Below are 22,353 nucleotides of genomic sequence, written 5' to 3'. Positions count from 1 at the left end.
GTGATAATCTTCTGCTATTAGTCTGATCACTTTCATTAGTCATGCTGTGCTTTCTGGTGTTGACCCCTGAGACATGTTTAAAAAATTTGCTCCTGTTAGATGCCTGGAGGGCACTGGTTTTGGGAGCTAAGATCAAAAATGCTGTTTTTGTTATCTGCAGTGACAGGACATCTCAGCAAGTGAAGCAGTTGTGGAGCATGACTTTCAGTAGCCACAATAAAAAGAAATACATGCAGAATGCAGAAATGTAAGTAAAGGTTATGAAAGGAATAAACTTCATTGTACAGGACCAGATGGATATATTTATATTGGAGTAAGTTATTCCCTGTTGGACTGTTTTTATAAGGATTTCTGCTTTCAGCAGAGGAAGGACTGGAGTCTATAGCTGCTAGAATGCTTAAAATCCAGGAATAAGCATGTCAGGTGCAGTGATGTAGTTTTTATGCAGACATAAAGCAATTGCAATGAAATAAAAAAGGTTTTCTGTAACATCACAAGGCTTAAAAATGTGTATGGCCCACACAGCCTTACAAATCCCTCTCAATTTTCTAAAAGGCAGCAGTATTGGACTCTGTAGAATAAATGGAGCTAATAACTTCTGGAATATGGTCTGATCCATTGCTTGAGAAGCTGAAAGATAGGGCTTGTTCCCTTGAGTCAACTGTAACTCCTTTCTTCTGTCTTAAAATGTTAATAAAGAGAGCTCTGGAATTTCATAGGTGTCTGTAAAGCTTTGTGAATTGCTGCAATGAAAGATTGTCCTCTATAAAGTATACAGTGTTATTCCTAGAATCCTGTGGGGTAGAGTGCACTCCTTTTGTGCGTATTGAACTTGAGGGCTGAATAGTAACTATTGAAGTCCTGAATATTTACAATGGGTTGTGGGAGAAGAATAGTAGAATAGATAAGTTTTCCATTAGTGTAGGTTAAGAAACAGATTGCATTTGGTGAATGTAAATGTGTATTTTTCAGTCTTTGATAATAAAGAAAAATGCTATTAAAATAGAACAAAGCGACTTTACTAATGTTAAATAGAGCTTTACTGTAGGAGTAAGATAAATATCAGAAAATAACTGTGGAGCCCTTCTGAAAAAGTTATGCAGTAGAAACACACATATGCATTGCCTCACATGTCCTACATTCATTAAAAATACCAAACGCTGGTAATATGCTATCAGCAACCTCTGCTTCCTAAACTCCCATTTGTAGATGCTGATCTAGATTTAGTTGCAGTATGGCTCCATTTCCAGCAACCTCAGTTTTCTGCTCCTCTGAAGAGTATACTAGGTTTATTTTTGGTTTTAGACCAGTACTTCCTCAATTTGTAGATTCTGTGCTCCTCTCTCATTGTTTTAGTACCATACAAAATGTTTCCTGTACATTGCAATGACTAGACTGGTTTACGTGCAGACAGAATATTTCAGCGAGCAAAGTGCTTTTAAAAGGGAGCTCTAATTTTTTTTAAAACAACTGCAAAGATTACAGCACAATGGTCCATTTTCATTGTCTCCCAATGATTTCTTGTTTTAACCAGGAAAAAATAAATATATTCTCTTTTATTACATTAGTCAAGCTTGTTACCAATATAATTCCAGTGAAATCGGTAGTAATACAGTGCTGTAAAATAGGTAAAACAGTGGAAACAAATGTAGTGGTCTTACTTACCAATTCAAAGAGCTAAACTTTTAGTGAGAGCAGTAAGTTTGGTATTTTTGGTCCAGCACTGACAATATTTTGTACTTAAAAATTTAGTGTGTGATTTCTTTTCATACCCTTGACGTTGCAGAGATCTAATGCTGATGTCTAATTGGGAATGTAGTCACCTCTTTATCTTCATTACATATATACTATCACTAGTGCCATCTCGTAAGAGTAATTTTGAGAAAAGTATTAAATCATGTAATCACTCTTCCAAATAGTCTCAGGAGAAGCCAAAAGATGATGTCACGTCTAAGTAGATCTCCTCTAATTCTCAATGTATGATTTACCTATGTTTCTGTAATAATATGAAGAATCATAATCTACCATGAAGCTTTTTATTTCTCCTGGGCTATCATTTTTTCAATTTCAGCAGTAAAAATAAGGCTTTTTTTTTTTAAAAAAAAAGGAAAAAATATGCATTCTTTAGTTTGATATATGTATCTGTATCCATACATAAATCCAGACTCACGTAAATATGCATGCTTGGTTTAGTTTTTATCAGGTAGGTGTTTTATATGTCTCCCAGTCCTAGGGAAAAAAAAAAAGTCTATATTATGTCAGAGGTTGAGGACTACCAATAATTGACTGTCCTTTGTAGATGTGTGTATCCTGCCTCTTGTGTTTTAACTGCTATTTCTGAGAAATAGTTAGGAAAGAAGATAATGGGCAGGAGAGGTTTGAGAAAAAAACGAAGGTATCTACTTTAGCCATGATGAGTTTGTGGTAGTTGCAGAACTCACACATGAGTGGTTTCAGCTAATTAGCACGTGTGTTTCTGATCCATTTTGTTTTCTCAAAATGAATGCAGTTATAGACTGCCCTGAAGTTGTCAAAAGTGAAGTAGATTGCAAGTGCTTGCTGCCTATGTGCACTGCTTTGAACATGCAACAGCTGTGTTCTCCTCAGGCTGAGCATACTCAGCACCTGTTGGCATCAATGGGACTTGTGCCTGTACTTGGAGTGCAATGTGTCCTCTAGTCTCTGGGTAGTAATAGACACGCTTATCTTGCATTTCCATATGGCTGTGTGGAACAAAAGCCATTGTACAAATAAACCGACTTCATTTCTCCATGGATGTCTTCTCTTGCTTCTCTCTTTATGAGATGTAATTTGCAGTGAGACAACCCAAGTCTGACAAAGGAGATCTGTTACTTTCTGTTGGCTTAAAGGGTGACAAGCAGAGACTTCTTGATATGCTGTTGTTGTATGGGCCTTGTCAACTCAAGCTGCAGTCTGTGAGGTAAAAGTCACATTTCCATACAGAAAATGCCGTGTGCTTTCCATAGAGTGGAATCTCTGCTGGTGGGTTAGACTGTGGCTCTTGATTTGAAAATGTCACTGTGTCCAAGTGTCTTCAGACAGCTCTGAAGAGTTGTGATAAGTACTGATATCAACAAAGGAACCAGCTTGAACACCTGTGGGCTCAACACTTGTGTTTGCTGCTCCACTGCTTGGATGGGATGACTGTCAATGGGGCACCATGAAACTTGAGCATAAAAATGATGGAAATTCAAAAGCACAGCAGAAAATATTCCCCCTCCTGAGAGAAGGGAGTGGTTTTGATCTATAACATCAACCCGTGGACCTTTATGTGGGCTTAATTAAGGTGCTAAGATGCAGCACAGCAAAGATAATGAAGGAGCAGGGTTTTGGGACCGTGGTGCTGTACTCTTAGATAAAGGAAGAAGAGACAGTTAAACTTACGGTAATGCAATTGAATTCCTTTATGGGGGTCCTGCCAGCATCCTAAGCTTTATGACCCACTATATTCAGGAGTCAGCTTATAGCAAGTCCTGCTGCATGCATTTAAAACCAAAATCCCTTTGCCTGTCTTATACTGTGATAATCAGACTCTCCTTTTGTAAAACAGTGCAAGGTGTGAGCATCTATAAATGTCTTACATTCAGAAAACATAGAGGTCCCTGTGACAAAAAGTTTATACTTCATGTGTGAGGCCACAGAAGTAGCCAACGTCTAAAAGTTTTTGGAGGGAATTGTTCAGGAGGAAGTCTCTTTTCCTTCTGTGGGTGATTCAACCACTAAGTGATTAAGTTCTTGGTGTGAATGGGATTCCTCGCCTTCCTCCGGTATTTTGACATGTTTCAGTCTGAAAGGTTTCCTTTTGGACTCAAGCTGTGCATCACATTGACCACTGGTTTTCAGAATGGTTTTGGGGCAGGGGAGGAAGTGTCTCTTCTTAGATGTTGCTGTGGGTAAGAGCTATTATGAATGCCATAAGAAAAGATAAATAGGCAAAATGTGGTAGTGGCTATGCACGTCTCATTTTCTGTGTGGTGGTTCTTTTTTTCTTTTTTTGCTGTTTTCCCTTTACGTATCTGTGGCAGAAGACTTTCATCTCTTCTGCTGTTACTGCTTTCTTTTTTACCTTAGGGGTCAGCTCTTGTATTTGAACTAGCCTCATACTCTGGTGTTTTTCAATGTCATTTTGTTTGTACAATACTTCTTGAAACCATGTAATGTGAAATTCACCTTTAAATAAGGGTTGTCTTTTGGTCCTCACCCTCATACATCCGTTTTCAGTAAACAATGTAAGTGCTATAAAAGACATTAGGAAGGGACATGAGGAAAGAGCAAAAGGAGGGAGCAGATATTTTTCTGTCTCTTCCACCACTGAGAAAGGATAGAGGAAATGAATGGAAGGGTAGAGCTGTAGTTGCATTCCCATCCTTTTACTCTTTACAGCATGTAACCTTAGGACTGTTGGCACAACCCCCAGTAGCTAAGCTACTCCAGGAGAGGATGACTGCTTTGGCTGCAACTAGCACTGTTTTCCTCCTCCCTGGTATAGGGGGAGGAATTGTTTTAGCTTGTGATGCTGTTGCTAGCAGATGCTGGGTGTTGGGTGAGTGGTAGCTACCCTTGCCAGTCATGATCTTGCAATTCTAGAATCAAGGTATTATCAGTGTGCTTTTCAGATGTTCAACTTAACCATTTCTCATCAGATGTGTGTCATCTTTTTAAGAATTGTAGTTGTAATGTATATTCTCATACTACAGAAATGTGTTCCTCCTCCATCTTTAATTCTGGTAGAATGTACCTTGGAAGAAAGGTTTACAACTTCCTCCTATGGAAGATTTAATACAGATTTGGTGAGGATATGATCATGAACACTGATAACACTAAAGCTTGCAGCTATCCAACCCCGTTTGGAAAGAACAACATAATGTAAATAGAGTAATATTGAATCTACAGATTAGTTTCAAAGCAGCAAAGAGTACCAGTTAAATGATTCACCCCAAATTAGAAGAGTGGCTGTGTCAGAGCCAAGATTTGAATCATAATAATCCGAATTTCAGCCTGATGCTTTAGTCACTAAGTAGAGTGTAGCTCTGGGGAAGAGAAGCCTGCAGTCAGAGTGAAGTGGCATCAGTTACAGTTGCTGCTTTGGGAAAGTGACTGGCCGGGAAAAGGAGTGCTAGCCAAACGTTTCTCATTGTTGTGTTTGTGTGACAAAAGCTATGCATGCTCTAATTTGGTAAAAATTAAGTTTCATTTCTTAATTAGAAATTGCTGTAATCTAAAAACTTTGCTACACTCCCCCATGTCTCCTGACAGCTTGGGTTTTGTGGCACAGCTAAGTGGGATGGCTTTAAATGTCAAAATATGCTTTTCATTACTGTGTATATATATATATCAACACATTATCACATAAAATAAAACCTCGTTGAGTGACAGATTACGTTTCTTTAATTGCTGTCACTGTTCAGATGAATTTATGGCTGTCAAGAGAAATTTGCACTTCTAGAAATGTTGGGAACCTGAATCATCTTGACTGAAAAGAAGGTCAGGCTTTGCTCTGCATACCTCTTGCTGGAGGTGGCTGAGCTGATTTGAATACATTTGGTTTTGAATGCTTTCTCTTGCTTTGTTAATTATATACCAAACTGTATGTCATACAGATGTCTGACCGTGTTCCTCAGCTTTATCTGTGACTTCAATTGTGGAATTTAAGGATTGGAGAGTTTTTCAAGAAAACTGGTTTTAGTCCAGTTCTGGGGTCCTAGTTTCAAGAAAGACAGGGAACTTCTGGAGAGAGTCCAGCAGATGGCTATGAAGATGATTAGGGCCTGCCTGGAGCATCTCCTGTGTGAGGAAATACTGAGAGGCTTCAGACTGTTGAGGCTGGAGAAGACAAGACCCTGGGGGAGGGGGGGATCTTATCAATGCTCCTAAACATCTCATGGGCAGGAGTCAAGTGGATGAGGCCAGGTTCTTTTTAGCAGTGCTCTGTGGCAGGACAAAGGGCAATGGGTAGAAACTGGAACACAGGAAGTTCCATCTGAACATGAGAGAGAAATTCTTTACTGTGAAGGTGACAGAGCACTGGAGCAGGCTGCCCAGAGAGGTTGTGCAGTCTCCTTCTCTGGAGATATTCAAGAACTGTCTGGACATTTCCTTGTGCAACCTACTGTAGGGAACATATTTTAGCAAGGGGTTGATCTTCACAGGTCTCTTCCAATTCGTACAATTCTGTGATTAGTGTTTTTCCTGCTGAGTGGTTCCTTCTCCATATGAGTTACAGAGCAAGAAGCCTGTTCACCCTGACAAGCGAAGGAAGGCTTGATTTCCGTATTCAGAAGTGGAGATGAGAGCAACAGTCTGGAGCTGGGAATCTGTTAGCTAATCTGTGCTTAACTTGGAGAAATTCAGCAGAACCTGAAAGCACAGTGACTTCTCCAGGATGCCACTCCTATGCATTCTTTGGCATCTTCCAGACTGCAAGTACAAAACAGGACAGAGTCTGGACAGCAATGAGACAGGAGGAGTAATGTAATTCATATGGGCAAATAAACATTTTCAGGTATTAAAGCTTGCAACCAGTATGGTAGTATGTCTTTCTTGTTTATGAATGAGAATGTATAAACAATTTGAAAAATCAGTGTCTCTTCAAAATGCAACATGCTTACATTTGCTCTAGCCAAAATTGACAGGTGGATTCCACTTCAGTCTTTACTGAGTATGTTCATGCATGTGTTGGCGTTAGTTCCATTGTTATGTTTATCCTCTTAAAATAAGAATGCTCAAATATAAGAGAGTATTTAGAGGTTGATGGGGCAGATGGCTGAGTACAGACAGCAATCGGGTCTGTCATAGAGGAGATAGATGATTTGGTTTGACAGCACTTGCCCTGTGTACACTGGGCCAACTTCTGAGGGGAAATAGATATTATTTGTATCCTAGCAGGGATGTACAACATCAAGTCTCTTAGTGATATTGGCATGCAAAATAGGTACAGTGAGTAATTAAAAAAAAAAAAAAAAAGTTTTTTGCTAGATATGGTCAGTCAACTGTGTGTTTGACCTGTCTACTTGGATAAAGCAGATATAAAGCAAAGGAGTGTATACTCCGCTAATTAGAACAGATTCAAAATAACAGCAAAAGCTCTTCACTCTACTTTACTATGCATTGGACAGCAGTATGACAGCCATGTCTGACTGAGAGGTTATGCTTCCCAAGGTTAAAATATCCTTTACCAAAGCAGACAAGCAGGGAAGGTTTGTGTTGCTGATGCTGCCGCTGTCCTGCTTTTATGACCAGGTGAGTCCAGTGATGGCTGTGGGCTGGCAGAGCTGAGGGTGGAGGTTGGTAAGGGCAGTGTGCTCGAAGGCTTGCTTTGATAGGACAACTGAAAGCAGCTGCTGCAGAAAAGCAGCCTGACCCCAGCAGGTGGTACTGAGGCTGGAGGCCTCTGAAGGGGCCAGGAGCTTGGGAACTGGTAGCCCCCAAATGCTGTGTCCAGATTGAGGCAGGGCCCTGAGCTGGGCACGTGGGTGGTACTTCGAGCTTTGCAGTACACAGGGGAGTTCAAGCTTCTGAGCTGCCAGGGCAGAGATGGGCCTCCAACACATCAAGGAGAATGGGATATAGCTTTATCCTGTCAGAGCTTGCTGTTGGTCCTCCTGTGTGGGCCCCGACCTGTATTGGGGCGCTCCAGTTTTCTGACCTCAGGTGCAATCCTGCTGTCACAAGGCCATGAGAAACACAGATCCTCCTTCACGGCCCCTTGCCTCCAGTCTGCTCCCACAGCTCTCTGCAGTGCTCCCTTTGCCCTCCCAGAAGCCGGCTCCCAGAACAGCCAACCTGCCTCTTATATTTAATTTTAGTTTCCAGTAACTGTTTTCTTAAAAAGGGGGAAGCTTTCCTAACTGTATGCCTTGAATACGCGTAAGCGTGCCATGCAAAATGGCAGTGGCCTGAAAATCTTTGAGTGGGAAAAACAACGCTTAAATGCAGTTTCCTTTCACTGAGATATTCCTTATCATGGGTGAGACTTAGGCTTTTATTTAGAGAAGTTATTTATTATATGGCAAAAATGTGCTTTTTTTTTTTTAAAAAAAAGGCAAACTGTGTCATCTTTTCTTACTTATCTTCTTGAGCTGAGAGTTCCATGGTTGAATGCATAAAGGGTGAAGGATTTTTGCCAAAGAGACTTTAAAGTCAGAGATGTGGCCTATTTAAGTAAACCTCTAAAATAAGAGCAATTTGTAGAAGGCAATGGCTTTTGGGTGTCTTATACCCTCTGCCACAGGCATGTAAGTATTGGGTCCTCACCCCGTCATGATATTTGTGTTTTGTGTGTGGCTGTAAGACACAGCAGAAGATGTACAGAGCTGGAAATGCAGTATTCAATATACAAATTCAGACTAGGATTTGGTTCCAAACAGTCATATTTTTTCCAAGTATTTTTCACATCGGTGCTGTCATCCAGGTGGACAGATCTTAAACAGATATTCAGATGTGTCTGACGTTATTTTATCTAGGTTTTTATTTTTTGTGGTGCCTTACTTTTCCATCTTTTTCTCTTTTTACAGAGGCTTCAATAGAATCTATCGGAAGACTGCAGGCAGGCAGCAGAAGCAGAGGTGAGTATCCTCCATTCTCCTTGGTAATATATTCTTTTCTACTTGTGTCTTGGTTTGGACATTTTGTTTTCCTCATTATTGCCTGTTTGAGATAACACAGTTATCAGAACTATCTCTGTTGTGGCGTACCAGGGTGATGGAAGGGTATCTCCTTGAAAACATTTACAAAGGCAGTCCAGCATCTGAAAATAGATGCTTCCCATTTAGTAACAGCTGCAAGTTACACTAAATCCTCAGTTTTAGCAAAGTACGTCTGCCATAACTAGGAATCTGTAAATATTTCAAATTAATTTATAGGGAAGGCTTGAGCATTCATGAACTGTAGTTTTCAGAAGGGAGGGAAACAAACAAACATGGATCAGACATAATGGGATAACCATTGTCATCTGGCTGATAATGTCTCTGTACAATGAAGTTTGTGTATCCTGGCTTAATATTGTGTTGTGAAGGATCTTTGAGTCATCACCTAAAATTGGTGGTATTAATATGATTTGTGGTATTGCAATGTGTATAGGTGAGACAGGGTAAATATATTCGTCACCTATACGCATATTATTACAAAGTTGTTACTGGGAGGCACTGAAGGATGTCAGAAGGGAAACTAGCGAATAAACAGGGGCAAACCAAAACTAAGATGGCTTGTCTCATGCCTTAATCATAAGAGTGAGTAGTGGCTTATAGCAAGGTGGAAATCTATAAATGCTGTTCCAGACAGCTTTCCTCTCATCTTTTTAAGGTATTCAGTTATGAATTTTATTTATTATTGAGTACCCTTTTGTGTGCTGTATAGATCTAAGGCCTCATTGGGAGGTCCACAGGGAAGTTATTGGAGACACCAACCTCAACGCTTAATTTTTTTAACTGTTACTCAATTAACAAAGCTAAGACTCTGCTTTGAAATATGCTATTCAGATGGCAGTGCAGGTAGGAAATTACAGGTAGAAAGCAATGGGGCACCAATGTCACCTCAAATCTGCTTTAAAAAGAAGCTCAGTCAAACCCAGCCAGTTGCTTGGATTTTGAGTGGGCTTTGTTGGGATCTGTTTGTTTATTTATTAGAACCTTTATATATGGGTAGCAGCCTTAACACATTGCATTTCTACTGCAGTAAATGCTTTTGCTAAGAGTGGTCTTTATTATTATTATTACTATTTTACTTCTATGAACTGGTATAAATCATACTAAGAAAAGATAATGTGATTGCTATAGGCTGCTTTGGTAATATGAATATTATCTGCTTGAGTTGTGCCAAGGTGGTTGTGCTTACATAGTGATACCAGCAAGCCGTTTCTGAAGTTGAGCATTGTGCTCAACTTCATGCATTTGAGTAGTTTGAATGATTTCAGAAATTACTCATAAGATAAAATCTTGGCTTCCACGTTCCTCAGATTTCAGTGGAGGTAGAAGCCACACAAAGGCTCGAAAATATTTTCAAACTATAAACTAGAGCTGGTAGAATCCCTGGGGCTATGACAGAGAAAGAAATTGAACTTCTGATAATGAAGAAGAGTTGAGAGAGAGTTGTGGTTACGCTGTGGATAACATAGCAATGATCTATAACTTGTTATTGAGGGGAAAGAGAGAATAGAATGAATAGAGACTAACATAGAAAGAAATAATGTTACTAAGAGATGGTGTAGGGAAATGGCCTTTATAGTAGCATTTTGGATAAATAGCTGGGAAACAAGATTGCATTTGTCAAGAGAGTTTTATCTCTGACTGATGATACAGTGGTACAACTTGCCCATTAGCAATGCTGTGTGGAAAGTGCCTGCCAAGCTGAGACTCAACTTAGCTACAAGATGGAAGAGTAAAGAGTGAGCTCCAAGGTGAAAATTACATTCAGGATAGGGGCTGATACAGCAGAGGATGGTGTTATTGTTTACAAACAGTTAGGAAAGAAGATAATGGGCAGGAGAGATTTGAGAAGATACCTGCTTTAGCCATAATAGTTTGTGGTAATGCAAAACGCATGCATTAAAGTGTAAGAAAAGCTGAAATTCCAATTCGAATAGGAGGTGTGGTATTTTGTGTCATGAGAAGAGCTGAAATTTATTTGCAACTTAGAAGAAGTGTGGAAAGAGAAGGAACAAAAAGAAGAGCCCAGCAGGACTACAGAAGAAAGTTGAAAGGCACGGAGCTTGAGGAGCTTGAGGAGAGTTCAGCAAAGGGCACGCAGAAGGATCATTTAGACAACTGGAAGGATTCAAGAAACGGTATCTTAGAAGGCATGAAGAGAAAGAGCTCAGGAGCAGGAGCATGGCCAGAGCTACTGAAGGGCCTAACTAAGGAGTCATAAAGTTATCAGTGAATGATCCCTTGAGTTGCAAAATTAATGTCTCAACAGTAAACTAGATTTGCACATGGGCTACTGATTTAGCTCTGTGGTCTACAGTCTGTCTCTGAGGAGAGTGTGTCCCTATGAGTTTAACATTTTTTGTGACCTATTTGAGGCAACGTAATTAAGGTGCTAATGTACAGCACAGCAAAGATAATGAAGGAGCAGGGTTTTGGGACCATGGTGCTGTACTCTTAGATAAAGAGTGAAAGAAGAGGCAGTTGAATTTACCATAATGTTGTTGAATTCCTTTATGGGGGTCCTGCCAGCATCCTAAGCTTTATGACCCACTATATTCAGGAATCATCTTTAGCAAGTCCTGCTGCATGCATTTAAAACCATAATCCCTTTGCCTGTCTTATACTGTGATAATCAGACTCTCCTTTTGTAAAGCGTGAGCATCTGTAAATATCTTATGTTCAGAAAATGTGTAAGTCCCTGTGACAAAAAGTTTATACTTCATGTGTGAGGCCACAGAAGTAGTCAATGTCTAAAAGGACTTGGAGGAAATTGTTCAGGAAGAATTCTCTTTTCCTTCTGTGGGTGATTCAACCAGTAAGTGACTACATTCTTGGTGTGAATGGGATTTCTTGCCTTTCTTCTATGCCTTGACATATCTTTGTGTGTGAAAGGTACTCCTGGTTTCCTTTTCGGAATCAAGCTGTGCCTCACACTGATCACTGATTTTTCAGGATGAAAGAGGGGGAGAGATAAGAAAATATATCTCTTGTAGCTGTTGCTATGGGTAAGAGCCGTTATGAATGCCATAAGAAAAGGTAAATAGCCAAAATATGGCAATGGTCATCTAGTTTGCATTTTCTTAGTTTTATTTTGTTCTGCTTATGACAGTTTTCTCTTTACTACATGGTTGTAATGTGAAATGCCTCTTTAAGTAACAGCTCTGTATTAGTTGGCACTCTCAGATGCCCATAGTTGGACATCAAGGTGCTATAAAAGACATTAGGAAGGGACATGAGGAAAGTGCAAAAGGAGGGAGCAGATATTTTTCTGTCTCTTCCACCACTGAAAAAGGATAGAAGAAAGGAATGGAAGGGTAGAACTGTAGTTGCATTCCCATCCTTTTGCTCTGTTTACAGAATGTAACCTTAGGACTGTTGGCACAACCCCAGTAGCTAAGCTACTCCAGGAGAGGATGACTGCTGCCAGCTTTGGCTGCAACTAGCACTGTTTCCCTCCTCCCTTGCATAGGGGTAGAAGCGATCCACAGTTTGTAATGTTCTGCAGATGCTGTTTGTTGGGCAAGTGGTAACTACTCTTGTCAGTCATCATCTTCTTGCAACTCAAGAGTCAAGGTATTATCAGTGTGCTTTTCGAATGTTCATCTTACCATCCTCTCATCAGTTGCACGTCTTGCTTGTGATTTAAGAATTGTAGTTGTAATGTATATTCTCATACTACAGAAATGTGTTCCTCCTCCATCTTTAATTCTGGTAGAATGTACCTTGGAAGAAAGGTCCACAGCTTCCTCGTACAGGAAGATTTAATACAGATTTGGTGAGGATATGAAAACGAACAGTGATAATGCTAAAGCTTGCTGCCATCCATTTCTGATGATCACCTTAGCAGGTGACAGGAATGAGCATCGGTAGAAGACTACAAAAGCACAGGCAGTTTCAAAAATGCTGATTATACTCTTTGTGCTCAGTGAAATTAGATTCCACAGAACTATATGCTGTCCAAGGTTATTTCTGGTATCCCACCTATCCAACCCTATTTGTAAAGTACGACAGAAAGTAGATAGGATAATATTGAATCTACAGAGTAGTTTGGAAACAGAGAAGAGTACCAGTTAAATGATTGACCCAAAGTTAGAGAAATGGCTGATGTCAGAGCCAAGATTTGAATCATAATCATCCGAATCTCAGCCTGGTGCTTTAGTCACTATAGTAGAGTGTAGCTCTGGAGAAGAGGAACCTACAGTCAGAGTGAAGTGGCATCAGTTACAGTTGCTGCTTTGGGGAAGTGACTGGCTGGAAAAAGAAGTGCTAGCCAAATATTTCTCGTTGATGTGTTTGTGTGAGAAAAGCTATGCATGCTCCAATTTGGTAAAAATTAAATTTCTTTCCTTAATTGGATGTTAGTCAGGATTGGAGAATTTTCTGTCTTTTGGCTTTCCTGGATTTCTATACCTGCTTGTATAATCTGTAGCCTTGGGAGAAAATGTGTCTTGTAACGGCCTCGTGTAGAGTTGCGTTTTTCCAGATGCAGATGGATACCCTCTATACATTCACAATGGCAGACAGGCAAACTAAGTCTCAGCTCTGTTCTCCAGCTTAAAATGAAGAGAGAGTGACTGGTTCTGATTAAAATGCAGCCAGAGCTTCTAGTACTCTGGTATAGCAGTGCTGGCCTTGACAAAAATAGCTGTTAAATGGGGAGTAAAAAGCTTTCCATTTTTGCCAAAGTTGTAATGAACATGGTGAAGCTGCCATAAATATGATGTTCTTAGCTAAAATGATTATGGCTTAACAATTTTCCAATGCATTGCATTGGGTTATTTCCAGCACATTGAGATCTTAGTGCTATAAAGGTTTAATAGAAAATCTTGACAGTGCTTTGTTATCTGTGCTGGAGGGAAAGGTAGGCACTGTTTATGAAATTCTCTTGCATTCTTCATCCACCTTCTTGATGTTGCTGTATGCTCATTTGTTGTCATTTTTACACACATCTAACTCTCAAGAAACGCTTCATCCACTGTTTGGCTGTGAGTTTCCAAGTTCAGTTGCTCAGCGTGATGCAAACTGATGATACTCATAGCTTTCAAATACAGATGCTGAATCCTTAGCAGGGATATGCCTGTGGCATTCTGCAGAACAGGCTGGTGCTGTGCCAGTCCATGGTGCTTGAGCAGCACAATGATGCATCGTTGATGCAAATTACTGCGTTCAGGATAAAACAGTGTTTACAAGGAGTTGAACGTGCGTGAGTTAATGCTGAACTGTGAAGCAGGACTAGAAGCTACATTTGATGGATCTTTGTGAGGCACCGGGGAACTCAGGGAAAGTTTAAATACCAGCCTCTGTAGGAATGGTAGAACAGTAGTATTTCAGAGAATGCATGGAAGTATTTTATTCCAAATGACAAAATGACTGGTGCTTTTCATTTATGTTAAGTGTGTTCACCTCCACGTAGCTCTGATTTTCTGCATTCCTTTGAAAATTGTGGTTTTTATGTTTTCTTCAGAGAAGATATGACTGCACAAGCAGAAAAAAATGGTCATATATTTGTTATTGCTAGCTTTTTTCCGAGCATATAAGTAGGCTAGGTGCATAATGCCTTTAGAATCCTTATCTTAGTGATAGTGCTTATTACTGACACCTTAGTGATTGCGTTTTGGTAGATTTGGTGATATAAAGAAGTACGCGAGGAAAGATTTTATGGGAGGAGTACTGTGTTTTAGTAGATCAGTTGATTGTTCCTAGAGGAAGCAGACAAGCTTCAGGAAAATCATGATGATGGAGAACAACTGTGGTAGTCAGAGTTTGTATCCAAAGAATACTTTGCTGCGGGTGGCTAACACTTGGAAGAACGGGGTATGTACATATGTATATGTCAGAAGAAATTGCATTTAATCCTCTCTTTTTTGCTGAGTGCTGTAATGTATGTCTAAGGCATGCTTTATGCCTTTTATCCTTGTGGTGTGTGCAGCAGTGCCCAGTGTGTGCTTTGTCCTATGCCTGTTTCCCACTGGTTGCCCCTTCCCCGGGACCTGGTACCAGAAGGTAACAGCAGCTCATTTGATCACCTGAACTGCTGCTGCTGAGTATGTTTTGAATCCCAACTCCAGGTGATCAGACCTGCAACGTCCAGCTCAATGCTGAATGTGTCACACAGATTTCTTTCTCAGTAGCAACTGTTCCACTACGTACTGCTGAGAAACTGCTGGCATCCAGCTTTTGTCCCTTGCAGAGACTCCTGTTCTGGATTTGATCTGTCAGATAGAAGATGCCCCACTATGATTAGCCAAAGCTCAGTTGCCGCTCCTGATCACAGCTTCGTTTATTCATTACCTAAGCTGTCTAAGCTGTACATATCACATACAGCTTTCCCAGATAAGAGCACCCCTCACCAGTTACTTTTCTTGTACCATTCAGTTAGAGCTGAGGAGGTTAGCTGTCCTGCTTTAGGAGCATAGCTGGAAAGCTACAAGAAGTGCCAGCTAACAAAGTTATAGCTGTCCTCTGTCTCTTAGCCTATTCTGATAAATCCTGAGCTAATTGCATACTACTATACTTAGCTGTGCACAGTGGATGTGGTTAGGACTCTCAGATGTATGCCAGCCCTAGGTAGATTGGTAAATGCAGCCCTAGGTAAATGCAAAATATTTAACTGGATTTACTTGGAGAACAGCTGATGTATGGGAAAGCTGTGCTTTGTGTCTGATTCTCACAAATACCGAAATGTATCTTTTTTTTTTTTTCTCTCTTCTTCACTGGAAAATGTTTTAGCATAGCTAAATAGGCACTGCTACCTGCAAAAAGCTTTAGGATAAGGAAGGCCTCTGCTGCAAGCCTTATACGCTAAGTAGCAATTTTTCTCTGATTTGTTTCACATTTGCTTGGGAAAAAGTCTATTTGTTGTTGAATTCTACAGGTGTGACTCCATTTAAAAAAAAAAAAGTAAAAATGATGTGCATTTATGTTACTGTCCTACTGTGATTGTTTGATCCTCCATTTCCTCCCAGTTTCTATTCTAAAGAACTGAACAAGGAGCAGTCACATGAATGTAGTAATGCAGGAGATATATATGTATATTTTTTTTTCACAAGGTACTATGACAGTCATTGTGTGTGTGTATTTACAGAGATTGCTGACATTCTAGCTACTGATGTAGGAGAGTGAAATAAAGTGAGGAGGTAAACGAAGAAATAAGGAGGGAAAAATAGGCTGTGATCCAAGAAAGAATTTAGGGAAGGTGCCTGCAGGAATTTCTGAAAGTAACTCCTGATTTTATACATTTTGCAATGTCTAACGAGATATTTTTCTATAAAAGAAGCCAAAAATTAAAGGTAGCCACATGAGGAGTGCGCTTCAGCTCTGAATTTCACCTGTCCCCATATCCTTTTCCAACAATGAGCAAATGCTTTAAGAGATAGGAAAAGAAACAAGACATACAGCATTAATTCTTGTCTTGCTTGCTCTTCCAAACATCAGCAATAGGCTTGCAGCAGTGCAAGTCTCAAGCAGAAACTGCCACTGTTACCAGTTTTCCTCCTCTTTACAACAGTACTTAAGTGCAAGTGGTGCAGCCTGAGCTTTCCCTTGTTGTCAGACTGGTTTTGTATCTCTGCAAGTGAAGTCAGTTCTCGACCTCTGTCACCTCTCACCTCTGTGAAGCAGGTAAGACTCCTCAAGGTGTTGGGTGTGACGTTGCAGTGACATGAACTGCACATAAAGCCTGCAGTTAGCAGCTTGCCTGTGTTGTGATTGGAAACTTGGCTATTGGTAGCTGTACAGCTGTTTCTCTCTCTCATGGATGTGCATTTTGGATGGACAGTGATGACAACTATTTATGACTGCTAGCACTTGAGGCTGCTGAAGAAGAAATAAGCGTGTGTTTGTGAGTGTCTTTTCATGCTTGGTCACTCTGCATGCAAGTGCAAAAGGATTACCAGAAAGTTAACTGGGGATTGAAGCTGGAAATTCTCCTTTTTAGGAATCTCCTTACGGGTGAGACGTGACATCTCTGTATAGTCTCCCTTGAGTGGTGCAAGAAAGTGGCAGCAATTACATCAGCATTCCCCTCGCTTTCTCTTTAAGCAGCCTGACAGCCTGGCTGTACTTCTTGAAGTGTAAAAGAAAGAACGCTGACTTTCTGCTTCGTGACTGCTAGTTTTGATGATTTGATGTTCTCCCTGAATGCTGACACTAAAACTGATAAAGTTTTCAGATTCCTTTTTCTGTTGATCTTTGGGAGCATAGACAATTTATCGTCAATGATCATTTTGTCCATTGTAGCTTTTTTTTTTCCTACATGCACATAGGCTCTTCAACAAAAAGTAATTTGTTATTTGGGATTATACCTGAAAATGTGTGCAAAGATACCTTACATAGTTGTAACTCTCAAGTGAGGGAAGTAGTTTGCTTTTTTCTAAAAGGGGGAAAAAAAAAAATAGGTTGGTACAAGTTGAAATTCTGTTATTTTTCCATTTCATTCTTTTCCTCCCTCCTTATATATTAAAGCCTCTCTGGTAATTGGCCTGGTGACTACTGTGCTATGCTTTGTAATATAGTCTTTTGATACCTAAAAGTCTTGCCACTTTCATAAGGGATGAAATCAAGGACAGAAGGGAAAAGATTGGCTTTTATAAGAAAAGATGTAAATAACTTTGAAATTCTTAATTTAGAAACAAATCAGTAAATTCTGAGGCCCTCACAGATGGCCTCTTATTGCTAATCCCAGTTTGACCAGTCCTTCAGCATCTCTGAACGAATCACTGAGTGCATCTGTGGGAGAATTGTGAATAATTTCCTTTCTAGTGTTGGTAGTCTCTGAGAGGGCATAGTTAAAAATCCAGGGAGGTGATCTTGGCTCTTCAGTTTCTGATTTTCACAAAGTTTGAAGCTTGCTAAATGAGGTATTGAAAGTGGAAATTAATAGGCAGCCTTAGGTTTGAATTAAAGGAAAAAACCCACCCATGCTGAATTCTATTGGTTGTATGCGGTGAGAACAGTAAATATTCTGCTGGGGAGGAAAGGGCTTTGTGATCAGTCTCTTATACTTTCTCTTACTTGCACCTCAAATCACTGAACCTCACTGTCCATCCCTGAACAAGTAAGTGTTTAGCTTGTAGGCAACATGTACATCCTAAACCTCAAGTGGAAAGTGATAGAAGATGTGAAGGTGCTTTTGTTAACTAGACATATTCTTTCTCTACTTCTTGTTGCTGATGGGGTTTCTAGAGTCTCACTGAAAATGTAACAAAGTTTGGGAGAGTCATCTCATTTCAGAAATAGCAGAAGACCATTTTTCCAGATGCAGATGGATGCCCTCTATATGTTCACAGCAGCAGACAGGCAAACTAATACACCTCCAACACTCTTCTCTAAGCTACCATAGGTTACTTTGCAGCTGTTATTTGAAGGAGTTATCTAGGGATTTTCTGCACTAAAATACTCTAGGAGACAGGAGGTTATGATGTTTGCTGCTGAATGGCCTCATTCTGAAGTTGCCTGTCTCACCTTTTGCGCACTATTTCTTCTACCACCATGAAAGCTGAATGTGAATGGGACTCCATTTTAATGTAAGATGTGCTGCTGTGGAGTTGCTAATTCTTACTGAAGCCTTCAGATGCTTCCACAGGTTAAGGACTATCAATAATTGACTGTTCTTTGTAGGTGTGTATCTTGCCTCCTGTGTTTTAACTGCATATTTCTATGTAACATCTGCCATTATTTTTCTTTATTAGCAGCTGGACATGAAAAGGCTAAATCAGTGAATCTGCTGGTTTTTTTTGTTTGTTTTTTGTTTTTTTTGGCAATTGGACCCATTAAGTATGTCCACTTGTTTCTAGACTGTTCTCTGCCAAAGAGCTTATGTATTGTGTTGATTATTGTTGACTTTGCAAAAATCTGATTAATTCTTTTATGGGAAAATCAGATCACTTTTTTTCTGTTGTCTTACTGTAGAGGCATAAATAACAAGATGACTTTTTTCTTCCTGAGGTATACTTGTTCTTTTAGGTTGAAGACTTCCAATTGTAAAGGTTTCTAGTGGTCAAGATACCTATACAGTCTCAAAAAGCAATTTCAGTGTCTAGCTCTTGTTTGATGCTAATTGTTGAAGTCAATTTCATATTTTTGGATGTGCTCTATGTAAAGAGCTATTGTTTGACTTGTGGATTTGGGGGAATTGCTTTGGTTTTGTGATTTTCCTTAAAACTGAAGACTAACCCTGGAGTGGTTTCACTTGCTTCTGCGTTTTCAGTCAGCTCACTGAAGGAGTTATTGCATTTTTATTCAATGCAGGCTGAGTTTGACGTACAAGATGAGCTGTAGAGATACAGTCATTGCTCTGAGCTAATCTTATCTTGTGAAGCGGAGCATTTCCGAGGAATTTCTAATTTTGACAACTGGGATCAAATGTCTGACTTCTGAGGGCTGACAATAATGCCAGGGGCTGAGCTGCTTTGTCTTGTTGGTAGCAACTGCGCAGTTTAAAAACCACACCGAATGCCAGGGAACCATGCATCTTAGCTGGTTAGGTTCAGGGTGTGTGCGCTTAGGGTAAGGCATTAGCTTTGGAAGTCTTTATGGGATAGAAATGCTGCGGCTGCTCAGGGGTAAAAATAGTTCTGGGTTTTCAATGGCTGCATTCCACGGCCGGAGCTTGAAATCATGAATCAGGGTTCAGCGCTGGCTGTGTGTGAGAGCGCCCACGAGAGCTGTGCGGCCGGACGCCGGAGGGGAGCAGCTTGCTGCCATGAGCCTCAGCCCTGCTCCGCTCATACTCTGGGAGGGACCCGTGTTGCTGGTGCACTCTCATCAAGGTATCGTACGTTGTTTTGATTCCTGGTAGTTGCTTAAATGTGAATAATTAAAAATCTGCGGAACTTTGCGAAGTCTCACTAAACCAATGCCAACTTGAAAACGAAGCATCTCTTCTCTGTGAAGCTCTACTTCCACAGACTTGTAGCTTCGCACATCACAAGCTTCTGGAGACCTGGGATGGTGTGTTTTGCTTGGCAGGTTTTGCTGTTCATTCCCAGCTGAATGCTGTTTTGTATGACTGTTTGTCCTTGATTTTTGGATGGAGGTTTTTTTTTTTCCTTTCCTTTTTTTCTTCATTCCAAAACTTTTCTAGCCTAGAAATTCCCCTGGGAATTTAAATATGTAAATATTACTCTGTCACAGCCTTCCTACAGTTGTACATTTAGAAAACAGTATTTAAAACGTGGATACTTAAAGCTCTCTTTAAAGCTTCAGACTGTGTCAGTGCTGTGGTATGTATGGATCTGTGTGGGCCTAATCCCTTTCTGACAGAATTCAGGTGATTTTTCTCAGTAATATTAAAAACCTACTCAACTTCATGAAAGAGACAATGTTGTACTTCCAGTCAGGACCTGTTGTTCAAAGTGGTGTGAGGATGCTGCTAAAGCTTTTGCTACCAACTTTACTTTTAAATGTGCTGTTTTGTTGGTCTCTGGACTTCAAACACACAACCTTCAGGCCATTGCTAGCAGGACTTTGCGAAACTGATGTTGATGCAGTTTTTGATACCCCGTGAGTTGAATAACTGTATGATCTTTATTCCAGAGTGAGTTGCTAAATCTTTTGTTGCTAGAAGATACCAATGTCAGCCACAGGTGCAGATTCTGTTGTTAATGCCCAGGGCACAAGGACGTGGCTCCACACCCAGTAACCTCTCAGGCAGGCACAGCATTGAAGTGAAGCTGCAAGCAGTGCATGTGCTTGTGCCAGCCTGCTCTGTGCTGTTCCTGGCACTGCTGTGGGCACCTGAGTTTTGCTCTGCTGGCACTAGACACGTAACACATAACACCTAGAGATGTGCTCTCCCCAGATACTGCTGGCTGGGCTTGTGTTAGAAGAGCCTGCTAACTGAGCATGGCACCACGTACCGCTGCTGTTGCTTTAGCAAACTAAGTGCCAGAGCTATCTCTACCTGATTTTATCTTCTATCATGCTGGCACAGCTTACTTTCCTGATGTTGCTGATAGTGAGTAGAGGATACTGTTTTGTCGTGCAGCTCCCATGTTATAAGGCTGATCTGTAACATAAAGTGAATTTGGGAAATCTCATGTGGAAAAACAACTTCATAAAAGTGAGTGTCTTGCTTTAAGATGTGCAGTAAGGCAGCGGAAATCAATGTAGATCCATACCATAAGCTATGTTAGTGAGGTGTTAGATCCAGGATGAGTAGCAAACATCAGGAACTGTTAAATCTATGTGTTTTATTTTTACTTGAGATGTCTTAGTGGGTGAGACGCTGGGATTGGGCACAGGACCTGGCTTGTATTTCAACCTTGCAGACAATTTGCTCATTTAATCTTTTTACTTTTCAGCTTCCAGTCTGTATAATGAAGATGATTTTACAGCAGAGATGTTGTGTGAATAAAATCTTATTGTCATTGATGTACATGCTAATTCCACTTTTTTTTTTTTTTTTTTTTTGCCCCTTTATTGTTGCCAAATTAACTGCTGGTGCATTGCTCATGGGAGGTGTGTTCTGCCTCTAAAGTGGGAGTTTTGGGTTCTTCTCGCCAAAACAATTTTACAGGGTGTGAATATGGACTGCAGACAGTTTAAAGGATGTTCCCAGAGCTGTATGAAATCCAAAGACAGGAATAGATGCAGTAATCCTGCCTCTTCATGTCCTATGTGCTGCCCTCACTGTATGTTCCCTTTTGGGACCTTCAGTAAGAGTTAGAAATATGTTGCAGGACATTAGGTTAGTCATCCGCATGGCACAAAAATAGTTGAATGGGTATTTTAAAGAAGTGACATGGCAAAACCCGTGGTGTAATTTTACTAGTAGCAGCGCTGCCTAAAATAACAAGAACATGAGAAAGTCTTTTCCAAATGTAGCACTTTAGATAATGCCATTTCTACCTACAGCAGAAAAGCAATGAGAGATGTCTAAAATATTCAGTCAGTGGTTCCAGATATTATGTGCTCTTTGTGTTAGGAATTAAAACACCGTGAGTTATCTGCCAGGGCTGTCAGCAAAGGTGAGTGACTGAAGATTGGGATGTTTGCCCAAGCTGTCCAGATTTAATTATCCTGTGAAACCTCATTAGAGATGAGCTGCACCTGTGATACCAAGAGGGAAAGATTATGAAGGTAGTTCAGACTCTGATTCATAACTTAATTTTAAAAATACTCTCTTGGAATCTGAAAGTTTTTCCTTCCTCACATAGCTTGGTACGTGTATTGTGCAGCCCTGATCTGATTTTATGAAGAGGTGGGAAATAGAGAAGATGCATTTGACAGCTAAAAGGTTCTCAACAAATTGGGGATAAAATATGAAAAATAATGATAAATGCAATATGTATCACTAAAGAAATAATCAACTGCATAAGCATATGTAGACTTGCAGGAGATCTGGGGGTTTGCAACATAAATTTAAGTCAGTGCTAAGTGCTGTTTCAAAAGGCAGAACCATCCTACGGTGCCCCAGCATTTTGCCCATGGGTCCTGGGCAGTGATCCTTGTCTGGTGCTCAGTACAACCTCTGCATGGATATCGTTTACCTTTTGGGAACGTAGCTGACAGCTGTGGGTCAACCGGACAAAATAACACAAGTGCAATACGAATGATCAGGGTCTAAATAGTATCTAAAAGGGAAATTTGCATGAACTGGAGTTCTTTGGAAAGGCGTTTGATGATCCCTCGCAAACCTGTAAGTGGCTGCTGGAAAGAGGAAAAAAAGAGCCCTTTGTGGGCATAGGAT

The 22,353-nt window shown here is 40.3% G+C and overlaps 1 protein-coding gene across 7 annotated transcripts in view; it reads left to right on the top strand.

Annotated features, from left to right (window-relative positions):
- TSPAN4 (tetraspanin 4) overlaps positions 1-22,353 on the top strand; it is a 396,192-nt gene that overhangs the window by 157,057 nt on the left and 216,782 nt on the right. For 6 of the 7 annotated variants that reach the window (XM_085224349.1, XM_085224346.1, XM_085224350.1 and 3 more), the window contains one exon: positions 8,535-8,585. Coding sequence is in view for 1 of the 7 variants with exons in the window: in XM_003206308.5 (XP_003206356.1) it covers positions 19,366-19,432 (67 nt within the window). In the remaining 6 variants the exon portion in view is untranslated. Of the gene's footprint in view, positions 1-8,534; positions 8,586-19,276; positions 19,433-22,353 lie in introns of those variants that run through there. The other variant, XM_003206308.5, reaches the window with a different exon arrangement.

Source organism: Meleagris gallopavo, chromosome 5 (genome assembly GCF_905368555.1).
Source record: "Meleagris gallopavo chromosome 5, MGAL_WU_HG_1.1, whole genome shotgun sequence".
NCBI classification, from domain to species: domain Eukaryota; kingdom Metazoa; phylum Chordata; class Aves; order Galliformes; family Phasianidae; genus Meleagris; species Meleagris gallopavo.
This window is presented reverse-complemented; position numbering and strand designations above follow the sequence as displayed.